Source organism: Cataglyphis hispanica, chromosome 10, assembly GCF_021464435.1.
Source record: "Cataglyphis hispanica isolate Lineage 1 chromosome 10, ULB_Chis1_1.0, whole genome shotgun sequence".
NCBI lineage: Eukaryota > Metazoa > Arthropoda > Insecta > Hymenoptera > Formicidae > Cataglyphis > Cataglyphis hispanica.
This window is the reverse complement of record NC_065963.1, coordinates 7,462,551-7,480,799: the sequence shown is the minus strand read 5'-3', so window position 1 is coordinate 7,480,799 and position 18,249 is coordinate 7,462,551. Positions and strand designations below refer to the sequence as shown.

Here is an 18,249-nt window from a genome sequence, read left to right as displayed (position 1 = left end):
TCTTTACACAGAGTAATAGTTTTTGTATTTGTAACTTTTTTCTTTTAAATACTCCCGAATCGATTCTAAAAAATTTATATGTGTGCTTATTATTTTTATTATCAAAAAGATTCTTTTTTTGAATAATGACGGAAGTAAAATTACTGTAATGAGATTGCTTAAATAATTATACATGCATTGCACAAATATAGAATTTATTTAAAGCAACTCTCTGACAGAACATATTTTACATTTTATATACTGATTATAGACAGTCAAACTACCGGGTTGGACCATAAACTATATCTATAGACTGTTGAATATAAGATTCAACCAAATTCAACTGATAAAGCGGGATTTGATTCAAATTTGAATCAAATCCTGCTTTGCTTAGACTGGGTTCGGGGAGCACGCTTTTAGCGCTATGAGCGTGCTCCATCTTTGTTATTTATTGAAGTTGAACAAGGATAGAGCACGCTATAGCGCTAAAAGCATGCTCCCCGAACCCAGCCTTAGTAGGGTTTGAGTCTCGGCTAAGTGAGGTTCGAGTCTTCGCTAAATAGAGTTCGAATTTCGAATTCGACACCCTAAGTTTGAGGTTAGTTCAAGCAGATTGCATTTTGGCTGACAAATTGAGTACTAACCTTGAAATATTTTTTTAACTGAGTAATTTTGGATATAAACAATTTTCTCGGTTATTCAATGTACAATATTTGAATTATTATAATTATTAAATTTTAAGAAATTGGTAAGAATTACTATATACCGAATAATCTTTCTCTCTCTCTCTCTCTCGCGCGCGCGCGCGCGCTATTCTACAACTTTACATTAGTATTATTGTAAATTTTAAAAAGATATGTATTAATAGTTCAAATTTATGTTATGTATCAAGATTTTTTAAATTTTAATAAATAAATATATAAAAAAAATATTTTTATTAGATATGTGATATTTTCTTTAACCTTTTTGTAAAGGAATTTTTTAAAAAATTTAAGGAACGCGTTGAGATTATTGTGTGTATCTGTATTATATGAAAGTTATTCTTAAATATTATATATATTCCTAGATCTTATTAAGTATGAACAGTAAAAAAAATTAGCTACACTAATGGCTATGAGAAAAAGAAGTGGCTCTGGTGCCAAACGTCAACACAAATGCAAGTTAGTACCAATCTACGAGAGTTTCTTCAAAGGTGAAGATTTAACTCTAGCTCATCCAAATTTTTGGAATGAGCTGTTTCTTATTAAACCTATGGTATGTATTTTTTTAATCATATATATTTTTAAGCATGTTAATAATTACAACAAGTAATCTGTTTATTCTTATTCTGTATTTTGTTATCATTTTTGAATTTTGTAGACTCTTTTAATAAGCTTATTAGCAATTATCAAAGCTTAGTTGCTATTGTTTGTGCACTTTGTTGCAACTAATTTGACTTCCGAAATAACTATATGACATATTTTTATGTAATATATAGAAGTATATATTATAAACTTAAATTTATATATTTTTTATATAGAAATGATTTTTTTAATGTACTAAATTTTGTTATTGATAAAATTATTTCTTATTGGAGAATATATATAAATAAAAATGAATATTGTAGGTACCTCATATAGAGAATGAAATTTTGCATATGACATCAGAACAATTAAATGCTAGCAAAGAAAATTTGAATGCATTAGTATGCCATTGTGTTGATACTTTAGTTGACGAACATCCATTTAGGATAGTATATGCATTGCAAACTTTAGCAGCAGTTATCCAATCCATGTATAAAAAAGCTAACCAAGGAGACTATGGATTTAATTTAATAGATATTCTAGTAGGCTTTGACTCTGCAGAGCAGAGGATGACAACATTAATGCAACATTGTAATAATTTTTTGACAGGTATGAGAAAGATATACATAAATGATTTAATAATTTTAAACATTTACATATTTTAATTAGAAAAAAAGATTAAATAGTAAAATAATGAGAGAAAAATTTAATTCTTTAGGTGAATATCCTGATAGTTTGAAAGCTTTGTGCCTGAAATTATTGTTAATAATAGTTACTGGTATGGACAATATCAGCCAAAATACCTTATTGGAATATGTGATGCTAAATAGTGTTTTTGAGTCACTAATTCAAGTATGTTAGAGTTATTTATAAACCATACATTTTTTTATATTTATATAAAATTTGCATAAATAGAATATTTTCATTAATTCTAATGTGCTATTTATTTAATATCATAATGCAGTTATTGAGAGATACAGCTACTAGGAATCGCCATGGTCATGATGTGGTTTTATTATTAACACTTCTAGTCAACTACAGAAAATATGAAAGTGCAAATCCATATATCGTTAAATTGTCAATTTTGGATGATGAATTAGCCCTCAATGGATACGGGCAAGCTATATCAAGTTCATTAACAGAATTTTGTCGACAATTCGCTCAACAAAGAGCAGGTATTGCAAGAGATATAATAGTATAATCTTTCTTTTAATTAGAAATTCATCAATTTTTACCTTTATATAATTTAAATTTAATGTATGATGTCTTAGAAGAGAGAAGACTAGATGACTTTTCTACATTTTCTATATTGATATAATATAATATATAAATGGTTTTCAATGCAATAATCAATATATTTCCAGAGATACAAGCCTCTTGGTTATCTTCTTTGACTAGTATAGTTGGTAGCATGTTTGTTGGAGAAGAGGAAGCGAAAACGCAACAAGTTCGCGCGAATAATGCTTTACTTTTAGCTTTGTACGAAGCTACACACTTAAATCGTAATTTTGTAACTACTCTGGCCTATACGCAAAGCGATACCAGTGCACCTCCATCACCGAATAATACTTTGGGTCCGAATGCGGTAGCTCCTGGCGCTTCGCCACCTGATGTAACATCTCAACCGTTCAATTTATTAGCAACTTTTCTGCAATACTGGTGAGAAAATAAAATGTTAATAAATACATTAAATACATGTAAATATTTATACATATATACATTCATGTACTCATATAAACATACATTTAACAATTTATCATTTGACAACTATAAGATATCTATTTGTATTACAGTTCAATAGTTATGCAGGTTATTAGAACAGAGGCTATAATGAATAATGTGAAATTATGTTTCTTGATACTAAGTTGTATCGCGGAGGATCAATACGCGAACAGTTTAATGCATGATGCGAACCTGGCGTTCAGAGTTCAGTTACATAGAGTACCTATGCATCATAGAAAATTACAAGATAAAGCAGCACCTGCTCAACCACTTGCAGCCACATTACTCGGTATATTCTAGTATATATTTCAAGAATCGCGTTCTAGAAATAGCGTAAAATAAGAACCAAACAGAAAGAGCTATTGCCTTAGTAATATAAAACATTAATCTAACTAATAAAATATATTATGTAAATATAATAAATTGCTTAGTCTTTATTTTAGATGACTTAAATAAAATGCTCCCTCTTTTGTTTTCCATTATAATACATTATACACACATATTTATAAGGATATTATATATTGTGTATTTTATTATTTTTTATTAATTATAGATTTGCTCGTTGAATTTATAACATCACATATGATGAAGAAATTTCCACTTGAGTTATATCACCATTGTATCGGCGTTCTACAAAGACTGCTGTGTTACCAAAAAAGATGTCGTGTCAGACTTGGTTATCAGTGGCGAGATCTTTGGACTGCATTAATTAATTTACTGAAATTCTTAACAACACATGAGAGCCATCTCATTAAGAAAATGAACATATTTCCTTTAGCTATTCAGGTAATAAGAAAGAGAATTGAAAAATTTACATCAACATTTAACTGAATAAGATAATATTTTTGTTACTCCTTAAAACAGGTGGTAAACATTTTAAACTTTTTTATTACATACGCTGATACATTCCTATCATCACCCAATAGTTATGATGAATTATTTTATGAAATTATTCGTATGAGGCTTATCTTTACCAATTTAAATGCTATGGGTAAGTAATTGGCATAAAAATTTTTGTAGGATTACAAATAAAAAAGATAGTGATAATTTATAATGAGATATGAAAATATTTTAGCACTGAGATATTCGACTAGTGAATCGTACGAGTATAAAGAACATGCGCTTAAATTAACAAATTCTCTTGTGAATGTGAGAGATATAGTAAATCATTTTCCTCCAAAGATAGCCGCATGGCTAGCAAAAGAGAGTTTGTCAACACCAACAGAACAACAAATTCTAGCTATCATAATACAGAATTATGATAGTCTTGCTTTAAAACTACAAGATAACCTGGATCAGTATGAGAGATACTCAGAAAAGCCTAATCATACTGCATTTTTTGAGGAAATGGTAAATAACATAAATAATATGTATAAAAAATGTGTATTTAATCAATATTATTATCTCTAAAAATTGATCCAATAAAATTTTTACATGCACATAGTTATATCCACTGAAAAATTATATGTTATATATGAGTAATATTCTAAACATTATTTTCAGGTAACTGGAGTGATAGTAGATACACGGGCTTCGATAGATCTTAATTCTTTAGATACGCAAACTATATTAGAAGAGCTTTCAAATATTTCATAATATAAGAGTATGTATATTGTAATATATATTTTCAACATTATAGCTATATTGCTGTTATTATAACATATCCTTGTATCACACATCCCAAACTAGCTTCTTTCCCAAATTATAAAATTCTTAATCTTTCTGATATCATGACATCAGAAGCGAGAAATTTTTTAAAATATTTATGTGCATAAAATAATTCATAAAAATTTTAGTTTTAATTATTATCGTTTACAAAATTGAAATTAACAATCTATATATTAGCATGCATATATCAATATTTATATTAAATATATCGATAAATTTCCTTCTTTCCAATGATGACCTACATCTCAGCTTATTAAAAATTTAGTATACTGGAACGTTTGTGTTAGAACACGTATATATGATAAAAAACCAATAATATTTACAAAACTACATATACACACAATTATTGTGTTATATATACATTTATTTTAAATATGTACTAAATATATATAAAAGAGATTTAGATAATATACAATGTGCGCAGACATTAGAATCTCATTTTTATTTTCTAAATGTATACTGTACATATTTTTCTTTACATATCTAATTTTTTAAATTTATATTATCAAAATAATGACTTATCTGTTCTAATGATAATTCATTATGAACCGAATTATTTACGTCATATACTTCGAATAAAGGTATCGGTCGAGTTGAAAGTTTGCCAATAATAATTATGTAAGGATAGCCTAATGCACGCGCAAATACGAATCGTTTACCAATCGTAAATTGTGTACGATCATCCAATATTGCATCGATATCGCGTTTGCAAAGAATTTCAAACAATCGTTCAACATAGTTAGATGCACTTTCTTCTTTACTACCAGCCTGTGGACAACAATTTGATATAATAAAGCAAAATCTTTAATTGAAAAAAATTGCATGTATCATTATTACCTTTGGTGGTATAATGCATACTGTATATGGTGCTAATTTTATTGGCCACCTTATCTCATTAATTGTCGATAACAGTTCAACAGTTAACATAAGAATACGACTTAATCCTAGACCAAAACAACCCATTACCATAGGTTTCAATTCATTTTGCTCCATATACATTGCTTTTAATGGTTGTGAATATTTTGTATTCAATAAAAATGTGTGCCCTATCTGCAATTATTATTTATGCAATATGCATATTTGTTTCTTTGTGATATTTGCTTATTTATATCTGTGTTCTTTATTTATATTAATTTAAGCAAATCAGAAGTACATATATATAAATTTTCTCAGCACTTTCTATATTACCTCAGCAGTGGTATGTTGCTGTAATTTGTTTTCACATTTTGGACAATTTGTCATTTTAGAAATAGTTTGATTAATAGAAAAATGGCATGAGGGGCACTGAAGTATGATATCTTCGCCGATATTAGATATATAATGATATTCATGTGATACTAAGCCCCCGATTGTTCCCACATCACCTATGACTTTTAATAACTATGATTAAATTATTAAAAATAATTTTTTGCAAGTCTTTTTAATTTTATATGTAGATAATGTAAATGTATAAACTCTAGTATAAAATTAGAAAAATATTGTATACCTTTCTCATATTTTATACCAATTTGATTAAAAATATTATTATAAGACTCGCAAACTAGATCATATGTATATTGTGCATTATCCAAATTAGTATCAAATGTATACAAGTCCTTCATAATAAATTCTCTACTTCGTAGAAAACCAAGCCGTGGTTTCATTTCGTCTCGCCATTTACTAGAAATTTGATATAACTTCAAGGGTAATAATTTAGTTGAAAAATTTCCTGCTGATGATATTAAGTCACAGATAGCTTCTTCATATGTCTATAATAACATAGGAATATTCGAAGGTATATATATTTTATATAACTAAAATGACATCATTTAATCTATATATTATCTAGTCATCTATATTATCTAGATGTAAAAGAAAGCTCTGGTTTGTTTTTTCAGTTTTTTGTAAAAGCTTTATTTTTTTCTTCATAATAACTACAATTGCGAATGTTAAGATTAAAAAATTGTTTTATTCAATTATAGACTATAAATGAACATAACTATGATAATAATGATATAGCATATTTTCCTTTAAGTATAATTATTAATCAAACAAAAATATGATGTAGATAATATATTTCTTACTTACTGGACTTAATATATATTCTTTCTCATGTCTATCTTTAACTGTAAATAATTCGGCTTTGTTAGAGTCATATCTATTAGTTTTTTTCCATAGTGAGGTAGAAGTTAATGCTGGAAGCAATATCTTTTCTGCACCAATATTTGTCATTTCTTTATCCACAAGATTTATAAACTTATTCAAGACCCGCATTCCCAATGGCAACAAAGCATACATGCCAATGCTAACTGGTTTAATAATTCCATAATTAATCATTAACTGCAATTACAATTAAATTTTCAAAAAAAAAAAAATAATTAAAAAATGCAATAAAGACTTCGACTCAAGAAAATTAATCAATTTTAATAAAATATATTAAAATAAAAGAAATATTTAGAATTTAATTCAAATCATCAGACTTTATTTATTTGCAATTTGCATATTTTATATAAAAAAACTCAAAAATTGATTTAAATAAATTCTTAAAAAGATTTCTTTTTCTTTTTCTTTTTAATTGATATTTAAAATTAGAAAAGAAGAACATACCTTGTGACTTTGAGATATTTCTGTTTTGTCACAAATATCAGGTAAACCAGTTGTCATAGGTTGAAATATTTTGGACATTCTAGATAAATTAATCATTGTTTTACCTGCCATTCTAGAAAATATTTATTTGGTGTTATTGATGTTATAAAATATATATACATTGATTGATAAATGTGAATGTTGCCGGCAGTAATTTCCGAATTTGCGAATATAGCCAATATAACTTCGAAACTCTTTAGTCATAGATAAGTAGATGTTGAAGAAGTTCTCTACAAACAAACGCACACATCGTATGACAAATTTTTTAAGCATACTGATTGGCGGAAAAATTCTTCTTTAGAATCTCTAGAGATTAGCTGTCAATGCTAATTGGCTATCGATCCGATAACCAATCGAAATGTTCGACAAACAGCTGCTCTTTCGAAATACAATCTAGTTATTTCTTATTTTCATGGGACATTTTAGTTTTTAATATTAGTGGCCTGAAATCTAGAACTACGCGCTTTCGCCGCACGAGGTTACCAAAGTCATTCGGAGTTAGCCCATCTTATTCCTATTATATTATTCTATGCACAGTATTATTACACGATTTTGCGTTGCTCTATACTCTTTATATGTGTATACGTATATACATGCATTCCGTTTGATTGAATCGCATCAATCAGTCTGTTTAGTACGGTCAGAGAGTGTTATTCGTGCCAGTGGCCGGTGTGTGAATTTCTGTCGCGGATGCGCTCGCCTTCTTGTCCTCTCGTTGTACTGGCGCCTTCTTGCCGTCATCGCCGCGGTATCTCTAAAATACGTGCATCGCTAGAAGCACCACAATGTCAGGACACGAGCCAATGTTCATAGCTACGGACAGCATCGATGGTATCTGGCCCTTTCTGCAGAGTGTGAGTCTTACAATTAGTGCTCTTTTTTTCTATTATTATTATATATATATACACATACACACACACACACACACACACACACACACACACACACACACACACACACACACATATAATTATCATGCCATTTCATCATAGGTGATTTCAACTATCGACCATATCTTGTTTCACGTCTCACGATGACAGCTTACACATTTTTCTATTTTTTATCAATAATTAATGATTAACCTTCGATGATATGCGCGTATGTATGCGTGAGGACAGAAGTGCCTTAATACACGGAAATAAATATATGTCAAAGTATATATGAGAAATAATTATATGCTTCGATATGTCTCTTGTTCAAGCGTATCAGTTGCATCAAAGACAACAACAGGTAACAACGTTGATGTTTAACGTCTATTACGGGAAGTCTTGTGCTATAATTAAAGGTTTCATAAAAAAAAGTACGCAATCTCTTGCATTAAATAAATTGATTTTAATTTTCATTTCGCGATCGTATTTCAAAGTTTAGCACCAAGTACCACTGGACAATATGTATCACAATAATTTTATTTTTCTGAAACAAAAATTTCGGTTAGTTGTTTTATATCGTGATATTCAACGCCCAAGCATGTAACGCTAATTTATTGTTTCTTTTTAATTATATCGTATATTTTTTCTTATTATAATCGGTGGATCATAATTTAAAGAGATATATCTTATTAATTCTTATTAATTCTTTATTTGCATTACTGCCATATTACACTTTTTGTACATAAAATAAAATAAATGTAGAATTTAAAATTTTAGAATTTTTAAAGAAGAAAAGAAAAATACATAAGAGAGAGAAAGAGAAAGAAAGAAAATTATAAGAAGATGGAATATTTAAAAAGAGATTAAAATACATTACATTTTTTTACATTTAAAATAAGATTGACAGATTTGAGTTTTGGAAAAAGGAAGTATAAAGAAATTAAATGCAGAAAATGCGACAGAGCTTCTATCTAGATCATAACAATGTAAATTAATGATCTAAAAGAAAAAGACAAAAAAACAAAAATTATAAAATGTTGCACTACAGGGCAATACTCTCGCGTTTGGCAGTCTCGTTCACTAATGCACGCTGCACTTTCCATTTCGCAGCTGGTCACCCGTTTCACGAATATACGTTATGTCAAATTAAATTGACGACAATCGCAGTCTGTGCTCTCTTATCTTATCATCGGTGTCGCGTGCATGACGGGATGCGATATACAAATGTAATATGAGCGAAAATAAGATATCAATTTTTTCTGGTTTTGTATCGTTCTACATATATATATATAAAATATATATAAAAAAATCATGCGCTGATCGAAGTCGCCGATTACATATATTAATATTCTATTTTCGACATGCTCGCCTTCGTTTTCAAGGACGCCTTGTGCCGAGATACGAGTGTTTTCATGAAAACATCGCCCCCCTTCCTCTATCTTTCCAGGCGATTTAATTTATGTTCTCCAGAAATTATTTCTGGATATTTTTAAACAGTTATTTTGTTATACTTTCGAATTTTATATCTTGTAGCTAGAAATATACTTCTTTATTCAAAAGCAATTGCAAAAAACATTCTAATAAATAAAATAATATAGTTGTAAAAATTAAATTTCTTTTTCATATATTCTGAAAAATTGTTTTTTTTTCTTTTATTATTTTTAATATCAATTTGCTTTTTTCCAGAGAGCAACATTGATATAAATATATTTTGTATAAATATACTTGTTGCAGATTGATTGGAGAGATCCATGGCTAGCTGTGTTAATTACTTTTCACATAGTCATCACAATGACTGCATTAATGACAAGGAATCATGCAAATTTTCAGATAATTTTGTTTCTTATATTATGTAAGAGTTTATTTGCTATAGTTACTGCAATTTTTCTGGTTCCAGATTGTATTATAAAATTATCTCTGTTTCAGTACTTCTGGTTTATTTCTCAGAAAGTATTAATGAGGTTGCAGCAACAAATTGGATGTATGTATTAATTTCAATTGTAGCATATCACACACAACATAAAGCAATTCATTCTTTCAAATTTGTACTAAATTTTGACTTAATAGTTTCTTCAACGATTTTTACAGGGTATTCTCTAGACAGCAATATTTTGATTCCAAAGGTTTATTTATATCTGTCGTCTTCTGTGTACCTATTTTAATTAATTGTATGATTATGGTGGTAAGCATATATAATATTAGCGATATTATATTTAATAGCTTTAAGATGGATTTTGTCAATATGCCTTTTAATATTTAGTTACATGTCTGACTATCATAAATAATTTTTTAGGCCAGTTGGCTTTATCAATCCAGTCAATTAATGACGAGCCTAAAACGTGCCCAATTACTACAACAGGCAAAAAATCGTCAGTTAGATGGCGAAACGGCAAACGGCAAACTGACTACGCGACCGAAACACGAATAAAAACATCTAGTCATAAACGTGGTAGAATAAGAGAAAGTGCAGGGCATATGTTTTCTTTAATTTGAAAACAAAATGCAGATTATATATTTACGATATATATATATCGATATGTATATCGATATATAGCTAGATAGATCTCACAGAGTGCTGTGTATAGTTGGCCATTGTCAATTCAATGATCGCTCCGATGTCAATCGCGTACCGTTAATCAATCTGAAAAAGAAAAAAAATATAAATATATCTGTGCAATCACAGAATGATAATACACAATGGAGTTGCTAGTCAAGTTCTGTTAAAATGTGTCTTATCGTGCCGTATTACAACAATTTTACGAAATTAAACCATCTGATGCAGGAAATAAAGGTAGAAAGAAAATCAATATATAAAAAAACAATAACTACGGATAAGCATGCATGATAATGCGACAAAACATGCTGCTATCTTAACGAACATTCCGGTAGTTTGTTTTTGTTGTTTTGATATTAAGATACAGATCGCATCTTAATTAAATCAAAGTGTTCTTAATGTATAATTAATGTACTTATTACATAACGTGTAGTGCAGATACATCATTACATTTTTACCATAATAACCCCACTGTAAAGAAATAACATATGATTAAAGGCCCTAGTATATAAATAAAATGTATGTGTGTATGCGTAAGAGTGTGAATGAATACATGAATTCTGCTAATACAAATAGCCTTTTGAATTGTGCTTTTGAAAAACAAACAGGATGTCCAAAGAGTGTTATGCTTGAATTGTATATTGATGTAAATTGAAACGCATTACCTTGCCGCTTTTATATTTAATACATGTTTCAGCGTTTTAAAATAATAAAATATTTGTTTACATACGACCATACGCTGCATCGTATTTTTTATTCTTCCTCGTCTGTATTACGCACGATGACTCAATAAATTGCAAATCTCATGATTCATATTTGTTAACTTTTTATGTTATTGCAATTAATATGTATATCAATAATTCATGAAGGCGCAATGTAATTTTTCATTTGCTATTGTTATATCGAATTATTGTTTAAAAACCGATAAATATATCAACGAAAGCAATGAAAAATAACTGCATTTTTGAATATTTTTATTTGTAATTATTTTTAATGCTCTCTCTTTCTCTCTCTCTCTCTCTCTCTCTCTCTCTCTCTCTCTCTCTCTCTCTATATATATATATATATATATATATATATATATATATATATATATATATGTTTTAATATTTTAATATTATATTTATAGTTATATTTTTTAATATTTCTTTTTTATCAAATAAATGAAATAGAAAAAAAACTGTCAGCATTAAAATAGATTTTTTAAATTTTTTCTTAGTGACTCTTGGAATCTGATATCCAATAAGAATTTGTTATTAGAAAATAGATTTTCTATATTTATGTAATATCAAGTGTATTTTAGAGAAAATCTAAAAAAAAAAAAATGTCGCATTACAGATTTATATTATCGATATATAATTAGCTCGGAACGGAACCAAATAGTTTGTTATCTACTGAAAAATTTCTTCGTAGTTCACGTTTTATAGCAGAGGCGCCTCGCAAACATGTAGTTGCACGCGGTACGTACGTGTATTATAGGTGTAATAATTGTGTATTTTTACTAAAAAATATAGATCAAAAATCTATATGTGATAGTTACATATAAATAAGAATATTTGAGCATATATACGTATAAAAATTGCCATCTTTTATTTAAATTGTTTCATGTAATTGCAAATATCGGATATGTCGTTTCAACGATGCTATTCACTTACATCAATAATATCGCGACCAGTCACGACAAATTTAATTGGACGGTATATTTCAAAAAATAGCAGTTTCAAGCAGTGTTTCCCAAAGGAATGCGATAAAAGTGGAACCAATGTTGAGATTTTCAATTCGAATACTTCGGAATATAAAAAAACCAATAATGGAGATTATGCTTTAAAATCTAAGTATAACCTAAACAATAATGTAAATACAACTCCGTCTTGTTATATTCAACAAACTAATACTAGCTTACCTAGTGAAGACTTTCTTGACGATCATGATATAACGTTACCAAATCCTCTGGATACGTGCACCGAAGATATATCGGATATTGGTCCATATCTTACTCCAACTTTCACCTTTGCAAAGTATGCAAACAAATCTCGTACAATCCAAGAATTGGTGAAGCTCGGGGTTAATCTACATAAACTTGAATCAAAGGAGGGAATGTTGCAGTACATCCTTAATCTTGATTTTGATCAAGATGTGAAGCCATATATAAGATTCCTGTACGATTGTGGTGTACCTGCTAATCGTTTGGGTGATTTTCTTACAAAGAGTCCCAATATCCTCAAAGAAGATATAGATGATCTTCATACAAGAATAAGATATCTGAGGGCTCATGAGTTTGACATTAATGCGATAAAGACTATAATTTGCAAAAATCCCAACTGGTTGCTATTTAAAACAAAGGATATAGATGGAAGACTTGGCTATTTCCAAAGCAATTTCAAACTTAGTGGTAACAATGTAAGGATCTTGACAATTAAGGCACCCAAAGTAATAACATATAACATGATACACTTAATGGCAACCACCTTGACTATTAAAAATGATATGGATTTTGATGAGAAACAGACGAAACAATTGCTTCTTACTCTACCTAGGATATGGGTGAAAAGTAAGTGTATATTAATATAATCTCAGAATTTATAATTGTAAAATTTATCTAATCCATTTCTTAATTATATTTTCAGATCGTGAAAGATTGTTTGCTGTATTTGAATATGCTCATCATGAAATGCAATTGAAACATGATTTGCTTGTGAAAGTGCCACATATATTTCTTTGTAGAAAAACTAGACTTCAACAGAGGCATTTATTCTTGGTAGAAATGAAAAAGGCACAGTATGATCCTTCTAAACCAATGTATGTTTCACCACGAGCCTTAGTCAGTGGTACAGATGTAGAGTTTTGTATGAATATCGCAAAAACATCTATTGATGTTTACAATGCGTTTCTAAAAACATTTTAATCCCAGTAGTGACCGTGTAAATAAATGTTAATGTATAATGTATAAATTTACACATCCCAAATTTATTTCTGATCATACATCATTTCCATTTTCAGAACAATGTTTGATTTACTTTTGTCCTTTTTTTATGTACATATCATATACAAATAATTTTTTTATATCAACATTGTTACAAGCATAAAAAAGTGATAGTAACATTATTATCATTTTTAAATAAAAAGTAAAAAAAAGACAAATATTTAATGCTTGTTATCACTTGTTATACATACCTTTCTTCTTTTTATATCGCAAAATAAAGAAGAATGGTGATATTGCCCATATAACACTAGGTATCGCTAATTGGTTCTGAATTATATTTACCTAATGTTCGCGAAATTTTTAATATAATAAATACGAAACAAAGATTAATAATTGCGCTAAATGCGCAATAACAATTCAGAGAATTTGATTTTTAATGAGAAATAGAGCATAATGTAAGAGTCTTAGTAATACTTTCCATTATCCTACTTATTAATTATTCTCCTAAGGTTGTATCGCCTCAATAATTAGTGCTAATCCTAATCTATTTTTAGTAATTCATGTCGTTTATTTTAAAATATAAAAATTATTCAAAGTTGTTAATACTATTTAAAATATCTGTTCATATTAATAAAAGAAAGAATAAGATTAGGATTAGCGATAATTAATGTTGCTGTAACCAGATTAAAGTTATTAATTATACTTTCCTAATTCTATCTTCTTCTGTATTGCACGCACTGAATGATAGAGCAACGAATCGATCAATCCAGCTACAGTAAATACACCGCCAATAATAGCGCAAGTGTTTGTTGCAAAGTGTCCGAATGACTTTGCTTTCTCTGTGTACTTTACCATGAGTGGGCTCAATTCGTAGCTGAAGAATATACCTGGCATTCCGGATTCGCCGGTGAACAAAGACACCTGCCTCGCGTGCCGTGTTACAGAAAATTGATTCGTGAAAAGGGTCGAACCATCCGAGCGAACATACGTTGTTGGAACAATCTTAATATAATGATAAAACATCATGGCACCTGAAAACAGAATAATCGTATCAATAGAAATGTTTTAAACTAATTATAATGTTCTGACAGATGATTAATGTTGACATGTGACCAGATAAATTAGATAAAGACTAAAAAAGAATTCACTTATAAAATTAATTTCTTAACCTCCTTGTGTTTAATACAGAACAATTGTAAAAATTTTTGCATGTATTTATAAAAGTGAATTCTTTTAATTCCTATATGTATATTCTTTTAAAAAAATTTTAGCTTTTACTTTTTTCATATTCTATAAAAAAATATAATTCCTGAAATTTCTATATTATTTAAAAAAATAAAGTTCTAAAAAATATATTTCTTCGTATTATATATTCAAAAAATAAAATTTTCAGATTTTTATATTTCGCAAATTGAATATCCCGCTATGCTGAATCGATGAGTGACGTCAACGGAAGTAAGTAGCAGACAGCGCAGCTCTCCTTTTTATCATGTCGCGAATTCATCATGGCGCCCTTCCGATATTGTGATACGAGTGCAATGCGCTAAGAATCTTTAGGAATTTTACAGAATCGTGATTAAGTTCCTAAATTGAATAGTAAGACTAAACATATCTAATTAATCGCAAGTGTAACAAGCTCAAGTAACGAACGCTTTAATAGTAAGTGTTTGCATAATCAAAACATTTTACAAATGTAACAAATTCTATTATATTTGCAATTGTATACTCAAAAGTTGAAATCTGCAAATTATCCGAGCAGAAAGATAAATTCAATTTAGTTTATGTGTCGTGATTTATGAATCGAAATCTAAAGTAATTTCCAAAGAATTAAAAGAGAATTGTGAACATACATTGGAATCGTAACATGTTTTACAGACTGCAAAATGCCTGTAGTACCTGGAGGAGCTTATCAACAAGGAGGACCTTCTTGTTTTGACAGAATGAAATTAGGCTTTACAATTGGATTTTGTGTGGGAATGGCCTCTGGTATACTCTTTGGAGGATTTTCTGCTCTTAGGTACCATATTGGACAAAAAATTATATATATACATTACTGATTTGAATCTAAGTATATATATATATATATATAATGTTTATTATCAGATATGGATTGAGAGGAAGAGAATTGGTAAATAATGTTGGCAAGGTGATGATTCAAGGTGGCGGTACATTTGGCACATTTATGGCTATTGGAACAGGAATACGATGCTAGTGTGTATTCATGAATAGAACTATATACGGAACATTTTGAAGCTAATCTTCGAGTTACAACTGTATTGTAAGAGCAGATAATTGAATTCTTAATAAAATAGGTTTAAGGAATAAAAACATACCTTCCGTAGCAATTACAGTTGTATCATCCATAGGATTTGTTTTTCCTGGGATATTGAGACCGAAACTTAAATGTCTAATCTTATGTGTCATATTGAAGTGAGTTGAAGTGTAAGGCTGAACATCGTGTACTGTAATATTGAAAAACAAGTTCATGAAAATAACAATGAATATTATAGAAAAATTTAAACATTGGCTTACCATGAACATGGTTCACAGAAAAACTGTCGCCTGGAGCAATGTGAAAACTTCCACCAACTCTATTCACTTCCATATAACCATAGATTTGGCAGCCTTGTGCAAAGGCATGTTTGTTTGAAAACTTCATTTCAGAGACATCATTTTGACATTGTTTAATATTAGCTGGATCTGGTAGAGCCCATTTTTTGAGTCTATAGGCTTCCCGTACTTTTTCACAAGTATTGCAACATCTGTGAATAAATTATATATATATATATATATATATATATATATATATATATATATTTTATTTATATATATATTATTTCTAATATATAAACAGTATCTCTCTTTTTCTCTTTTACCTCAGCGACTCTGTGGCTGCTCCATAGCAGTCTCCACAAATTTCTGTGGAATTGATCTCCTTTGCCTGTAAAAATGTCCCATCCAATAATAACTAGTTTGCAAATGGACATTCAGTCGGAAGATACCTATAAAAATCCATTGTTACCTTCTCTGTAGTTTTATTGATAGCTTTAGTGTCTGTAATATCTGCAATAAAATAATTTTTAATATGAGGTTTTATTTTGTATATATATCATTGAGAAAAACATCACATACTTGTCCTTTGTGGATCCTCTATAGGTTTACCACTTAAGTCTAATCGTCTTTTAAAAATGTTGTGTTCTATATCTAGATGCTGCTCACCAGTTGTATCCATAGCATCTATCGATAAAACTAAAATACTACATAAGATGAAAAGTCACTTCTTTTATAAATTTTGATACTATTTATACTTACGATCACAGGATATAGTAGGAACTATTATATCCACATTGATTCTTAATTTAGAACCTCTCGATGTATCTACAAATAATTCCTCACTCATACTTGGTGTAAGATAATAATTTATCTCTGACATGAACAGTATACCCATGATGATTGTACTAATGATTGTAACTGAAAAGACATTATTTTGTCATCTGCATTGACATGTGTAAATTCAATTCAATTTTTTATCAATCGTAACAAAGTATATGTCAAATTGCGCTTATTTGCTGTGGGCATGTATGCGCAAATGTAATGATCTTTATTAAATATTAAAAAATTCTTTAAAAATGGAATAATACAAATTGAGTAACAAATATCCGTGCAAGTATCAATGACAAAAATACTTCACAGACTGTTTGGATAGAAAAAATTTGGAGGTTATAATCATTCGTCGATATTACTTTACATCGTAACGAATATTACTAGACACAATATAGAAAAATAATAATAAATATTTCCGTCTCTAGTCTTCATAGTAATTTTCGAGATTTGTTTTCGCCAAGAACAGGCAGGGATTATTGACGGAAAATCAGTCAAGTATCACTCAAATCAAAACAATAACGATTTGTCGTATTTACCGATTGCACCGGTAAAAGTTCTCACAAGAATATCTGCCTCTTCGCGCACTTTTGGATGCACATCCAATTGTCGTAATATTTGCATTTTTCTCGATGACAGAAGAGCCGATTCGCGCGCGACGCGATATAATATGAAGGAAGTACGATATCTCTATCGTGACAAAACTGGCCACCTTGAAACTGCTTGTAACGTGGCAGTTAATTGGTTGGTCAGCCGTGAGTCTGTTTAAGATTAGGTTATGTTAGGCTATCGTTCTCACACTAGCAAGCATTAGCTTTTAATTCATTTCTTTTTGTTTCGATCCTTTTTGCTTTATTTTTGAGATTTGGTATTTTTTTTTTTTTTATTTTAATGAATTATTTCTTGTTATTTTAATATTGACTGACACTACGAATTTTTTACAGAGATTTTAATATTTCAAAGATTTTAAACGTGCATAAAAAAATTGCAGATATCTATTTTCACATTTTAATTTCTATACATATAAAAAAATATTACAAAAATACTGCACTAGTCATACGCCATATGTAATATATTTTTTTTACTATATTCAATATTTATAAATTATTTTTAAATCTTTGTTAAATAGAGTCCTAGATAAATGGAGTTATCTAACAATAAAGTAAGGCTTGAGTTTTTGCTAAGAAAGATTCGAGTTGCCTAGGTGGATTTGTAATATTTGAATCTCTATTTATTAAATAAAAT

The 18,249-nt window shown here is 29.0% G+C and overlaps 6 protein-coding genes across 9 annotated transcripts; 4 read left to right on the top strand and 2 right to left on the bottom strand.

The window, feature by feature from the left end:
• The first annotated feature begins 129 nt into the window (after positions 1-129).
• LOC126852163 (armadillo-like helical domain-containing protein 3) lies at positions 130-4,622 on the top strand. Of its 2 annotated transcripts, none has more exons than XM_050596652.1 (11): positions 130-577; positions 1,046-1,233; positions 1,586-1,871; positions 1,981-2,114; positions 2,227-2,437; positions 2,627-2,921; positions 3,056-3,273; positions 3,538-3,770; positions 3,849-3,975; positions 4,060-4,334; positions 4,488-4,622. In XM_050596652.1, the coding sequence occupies exons 2-11, from the start codon at positions 1,087-1,089 to the stop codon at positions 4,578-4,580; spliced, it is 2,019 nt and encodes a 672-aa protein (XP_050452609.1). In that variant the 5' UTR covers positions 130-577; positions 1,046-1,086; the 3' UTR covers positions 4,581-4,622. The 2 variants fall into 2 exon arrangements, with proteins under 2 accessions (XP_050452609.1, XP_050452608.1); XM_050596651.1 differs by having other exon boundaries at positions 130-727.
• Positions 4,623-5,076: 454 nt separating this feature from the next.
• Positions 5,077-7,468, bottom strand: LOC126852170 (probable proline--tRNA ligase, mitochondrial). 2 transcript variants are annotated; one of them, XM_050596669.1, is made up of 7 exons: positions 7,398-7,468; positions 7,239-7,317; positions 6,720-6,971; positions 6,139-6,400; positions 5,841-6,022; positions 5,490-5,702; positions 5,077-5,420 (listed from the first exon to the last, which is right to left on the bottom strand). In XM_050596669.1, exons 2-7 carry the CDS (start codon positions 7,314-7,316, stop codon positions 5,136-5,138), a joined length of 1,272 nt encoding a protein of 423 aa, XP_050452626.1. In that variant the 5' UTR covers position 7,317; positions 7,398-7,468; the 3' UTR covers positions 5,077-5,135. The 2 variants fall into 2 exon arrangements, with proteins under 2 accessions (XP_050452626.1, XP_050452625.1); XM_050596668.1 differs by having other exon boundaries at positions 7,239-7,468.
• Positions 7,469-7,762: 294 nt separating this feature from the next.
• Positions 7,763-11,437, top strand: LOC126852181 (transmembrane protein 18). Its single transcript, XM_050596685.1, has 5 exons — positions 7,763-8,131; positions 9,881-9,998; positions 10,073-10,127; positions 10,235-10,328; positions 10,440-11,437. Exons 1-5 carry the CDS (start codon positions 8,063-8,065, stop codon positions 10,572-10,574), a joined length of 471 nt encoding a protein of 156 aa, XP_050452642.1. The 5' UTR covers positions 7,763-8,062; the 3' UTR covers positions 10,575-11,437.
• A 687-nt stretch (positions 11,438-12,124) lies between these two features.
• On the top strand, positions 12,125-13,605 carry LOC126852173 (transcription termination factor 3, mitochondrial). The gene is made up of 2 exons (XM_050596671.1): positions 12,125-13,251; positions 13,328-13,605. Exons 1-2 carry the CDS (start codon positions 12,327-12,329, stop codon positions 13,603-13,605), a joined length of 1,203 nt encoding a protein of 400 aa, XP_050452628.1. The 5' UTR covers positions 12,125-12,326.
• A 42-nt stretch (positions 13,606-13,647) lies between these two features.
• On the bottom strand, positions 13,648-17,942 carry LOC126852174 (endoplasmic reticulum-Golgi intermediate compartment protein 3). Of its 2 annotated transcripts, XM_050596672.1 has the most exons (8): positions 17,544-17,942; positions 16,936-17,094; positions 16,756-16,872; positions 16,646-16,686; positions 16,500-16,564; positions 16,156-16,385; positions 15,957-16,085; positions 13,648-14,654 (listed from the first exon to the last, which is right to left on the bottom strand). In XM_050596672.1, the coding sequence occupies exons 1-8, from the start codon at positions 17,626-17,628 to the stop codon at positions 14,317-14,319; spliced, it is 1,164 nt and encodes a 387-aa protein (XP_050452629.1). In that variant the 5' UTR covers positions 17,629-17,942; the 3' UTR covers positions 13,648-14,316. The 2 variants fall into 2 exon arrangements, with proteins under 2 accessions (XP_050452629.1, XP_050452630.1); XM_050596673.1 differs by lacking the exon at positions 17,544-17,942 and having other exon boundaries at positions 16,756-16,880; positions 16,936-17,061.
• Positions 15,108-15,971, top strand: LOC126852183 (reactive oxygen species modulator 1). The gene is made up of 3 exons (XM_050596687.1): positions 15,108-15,282; positions 15,499-15,640; positions 15,727-15,971. Exons 2-3 carry the CDS (start codon positions 15,507-15,509, stop codon positions 15,833-15,835), a joined length of 243 nt encoding a protein of 80 aa, XP_050452644.1. The 5' UTR covers positions 15,108-15,282; positions 15,499-15,506; the 3' UTR covers positions 15,836-15,971.
• Positions 17,943-18,249: the final 307 nt, after the last annotated feature.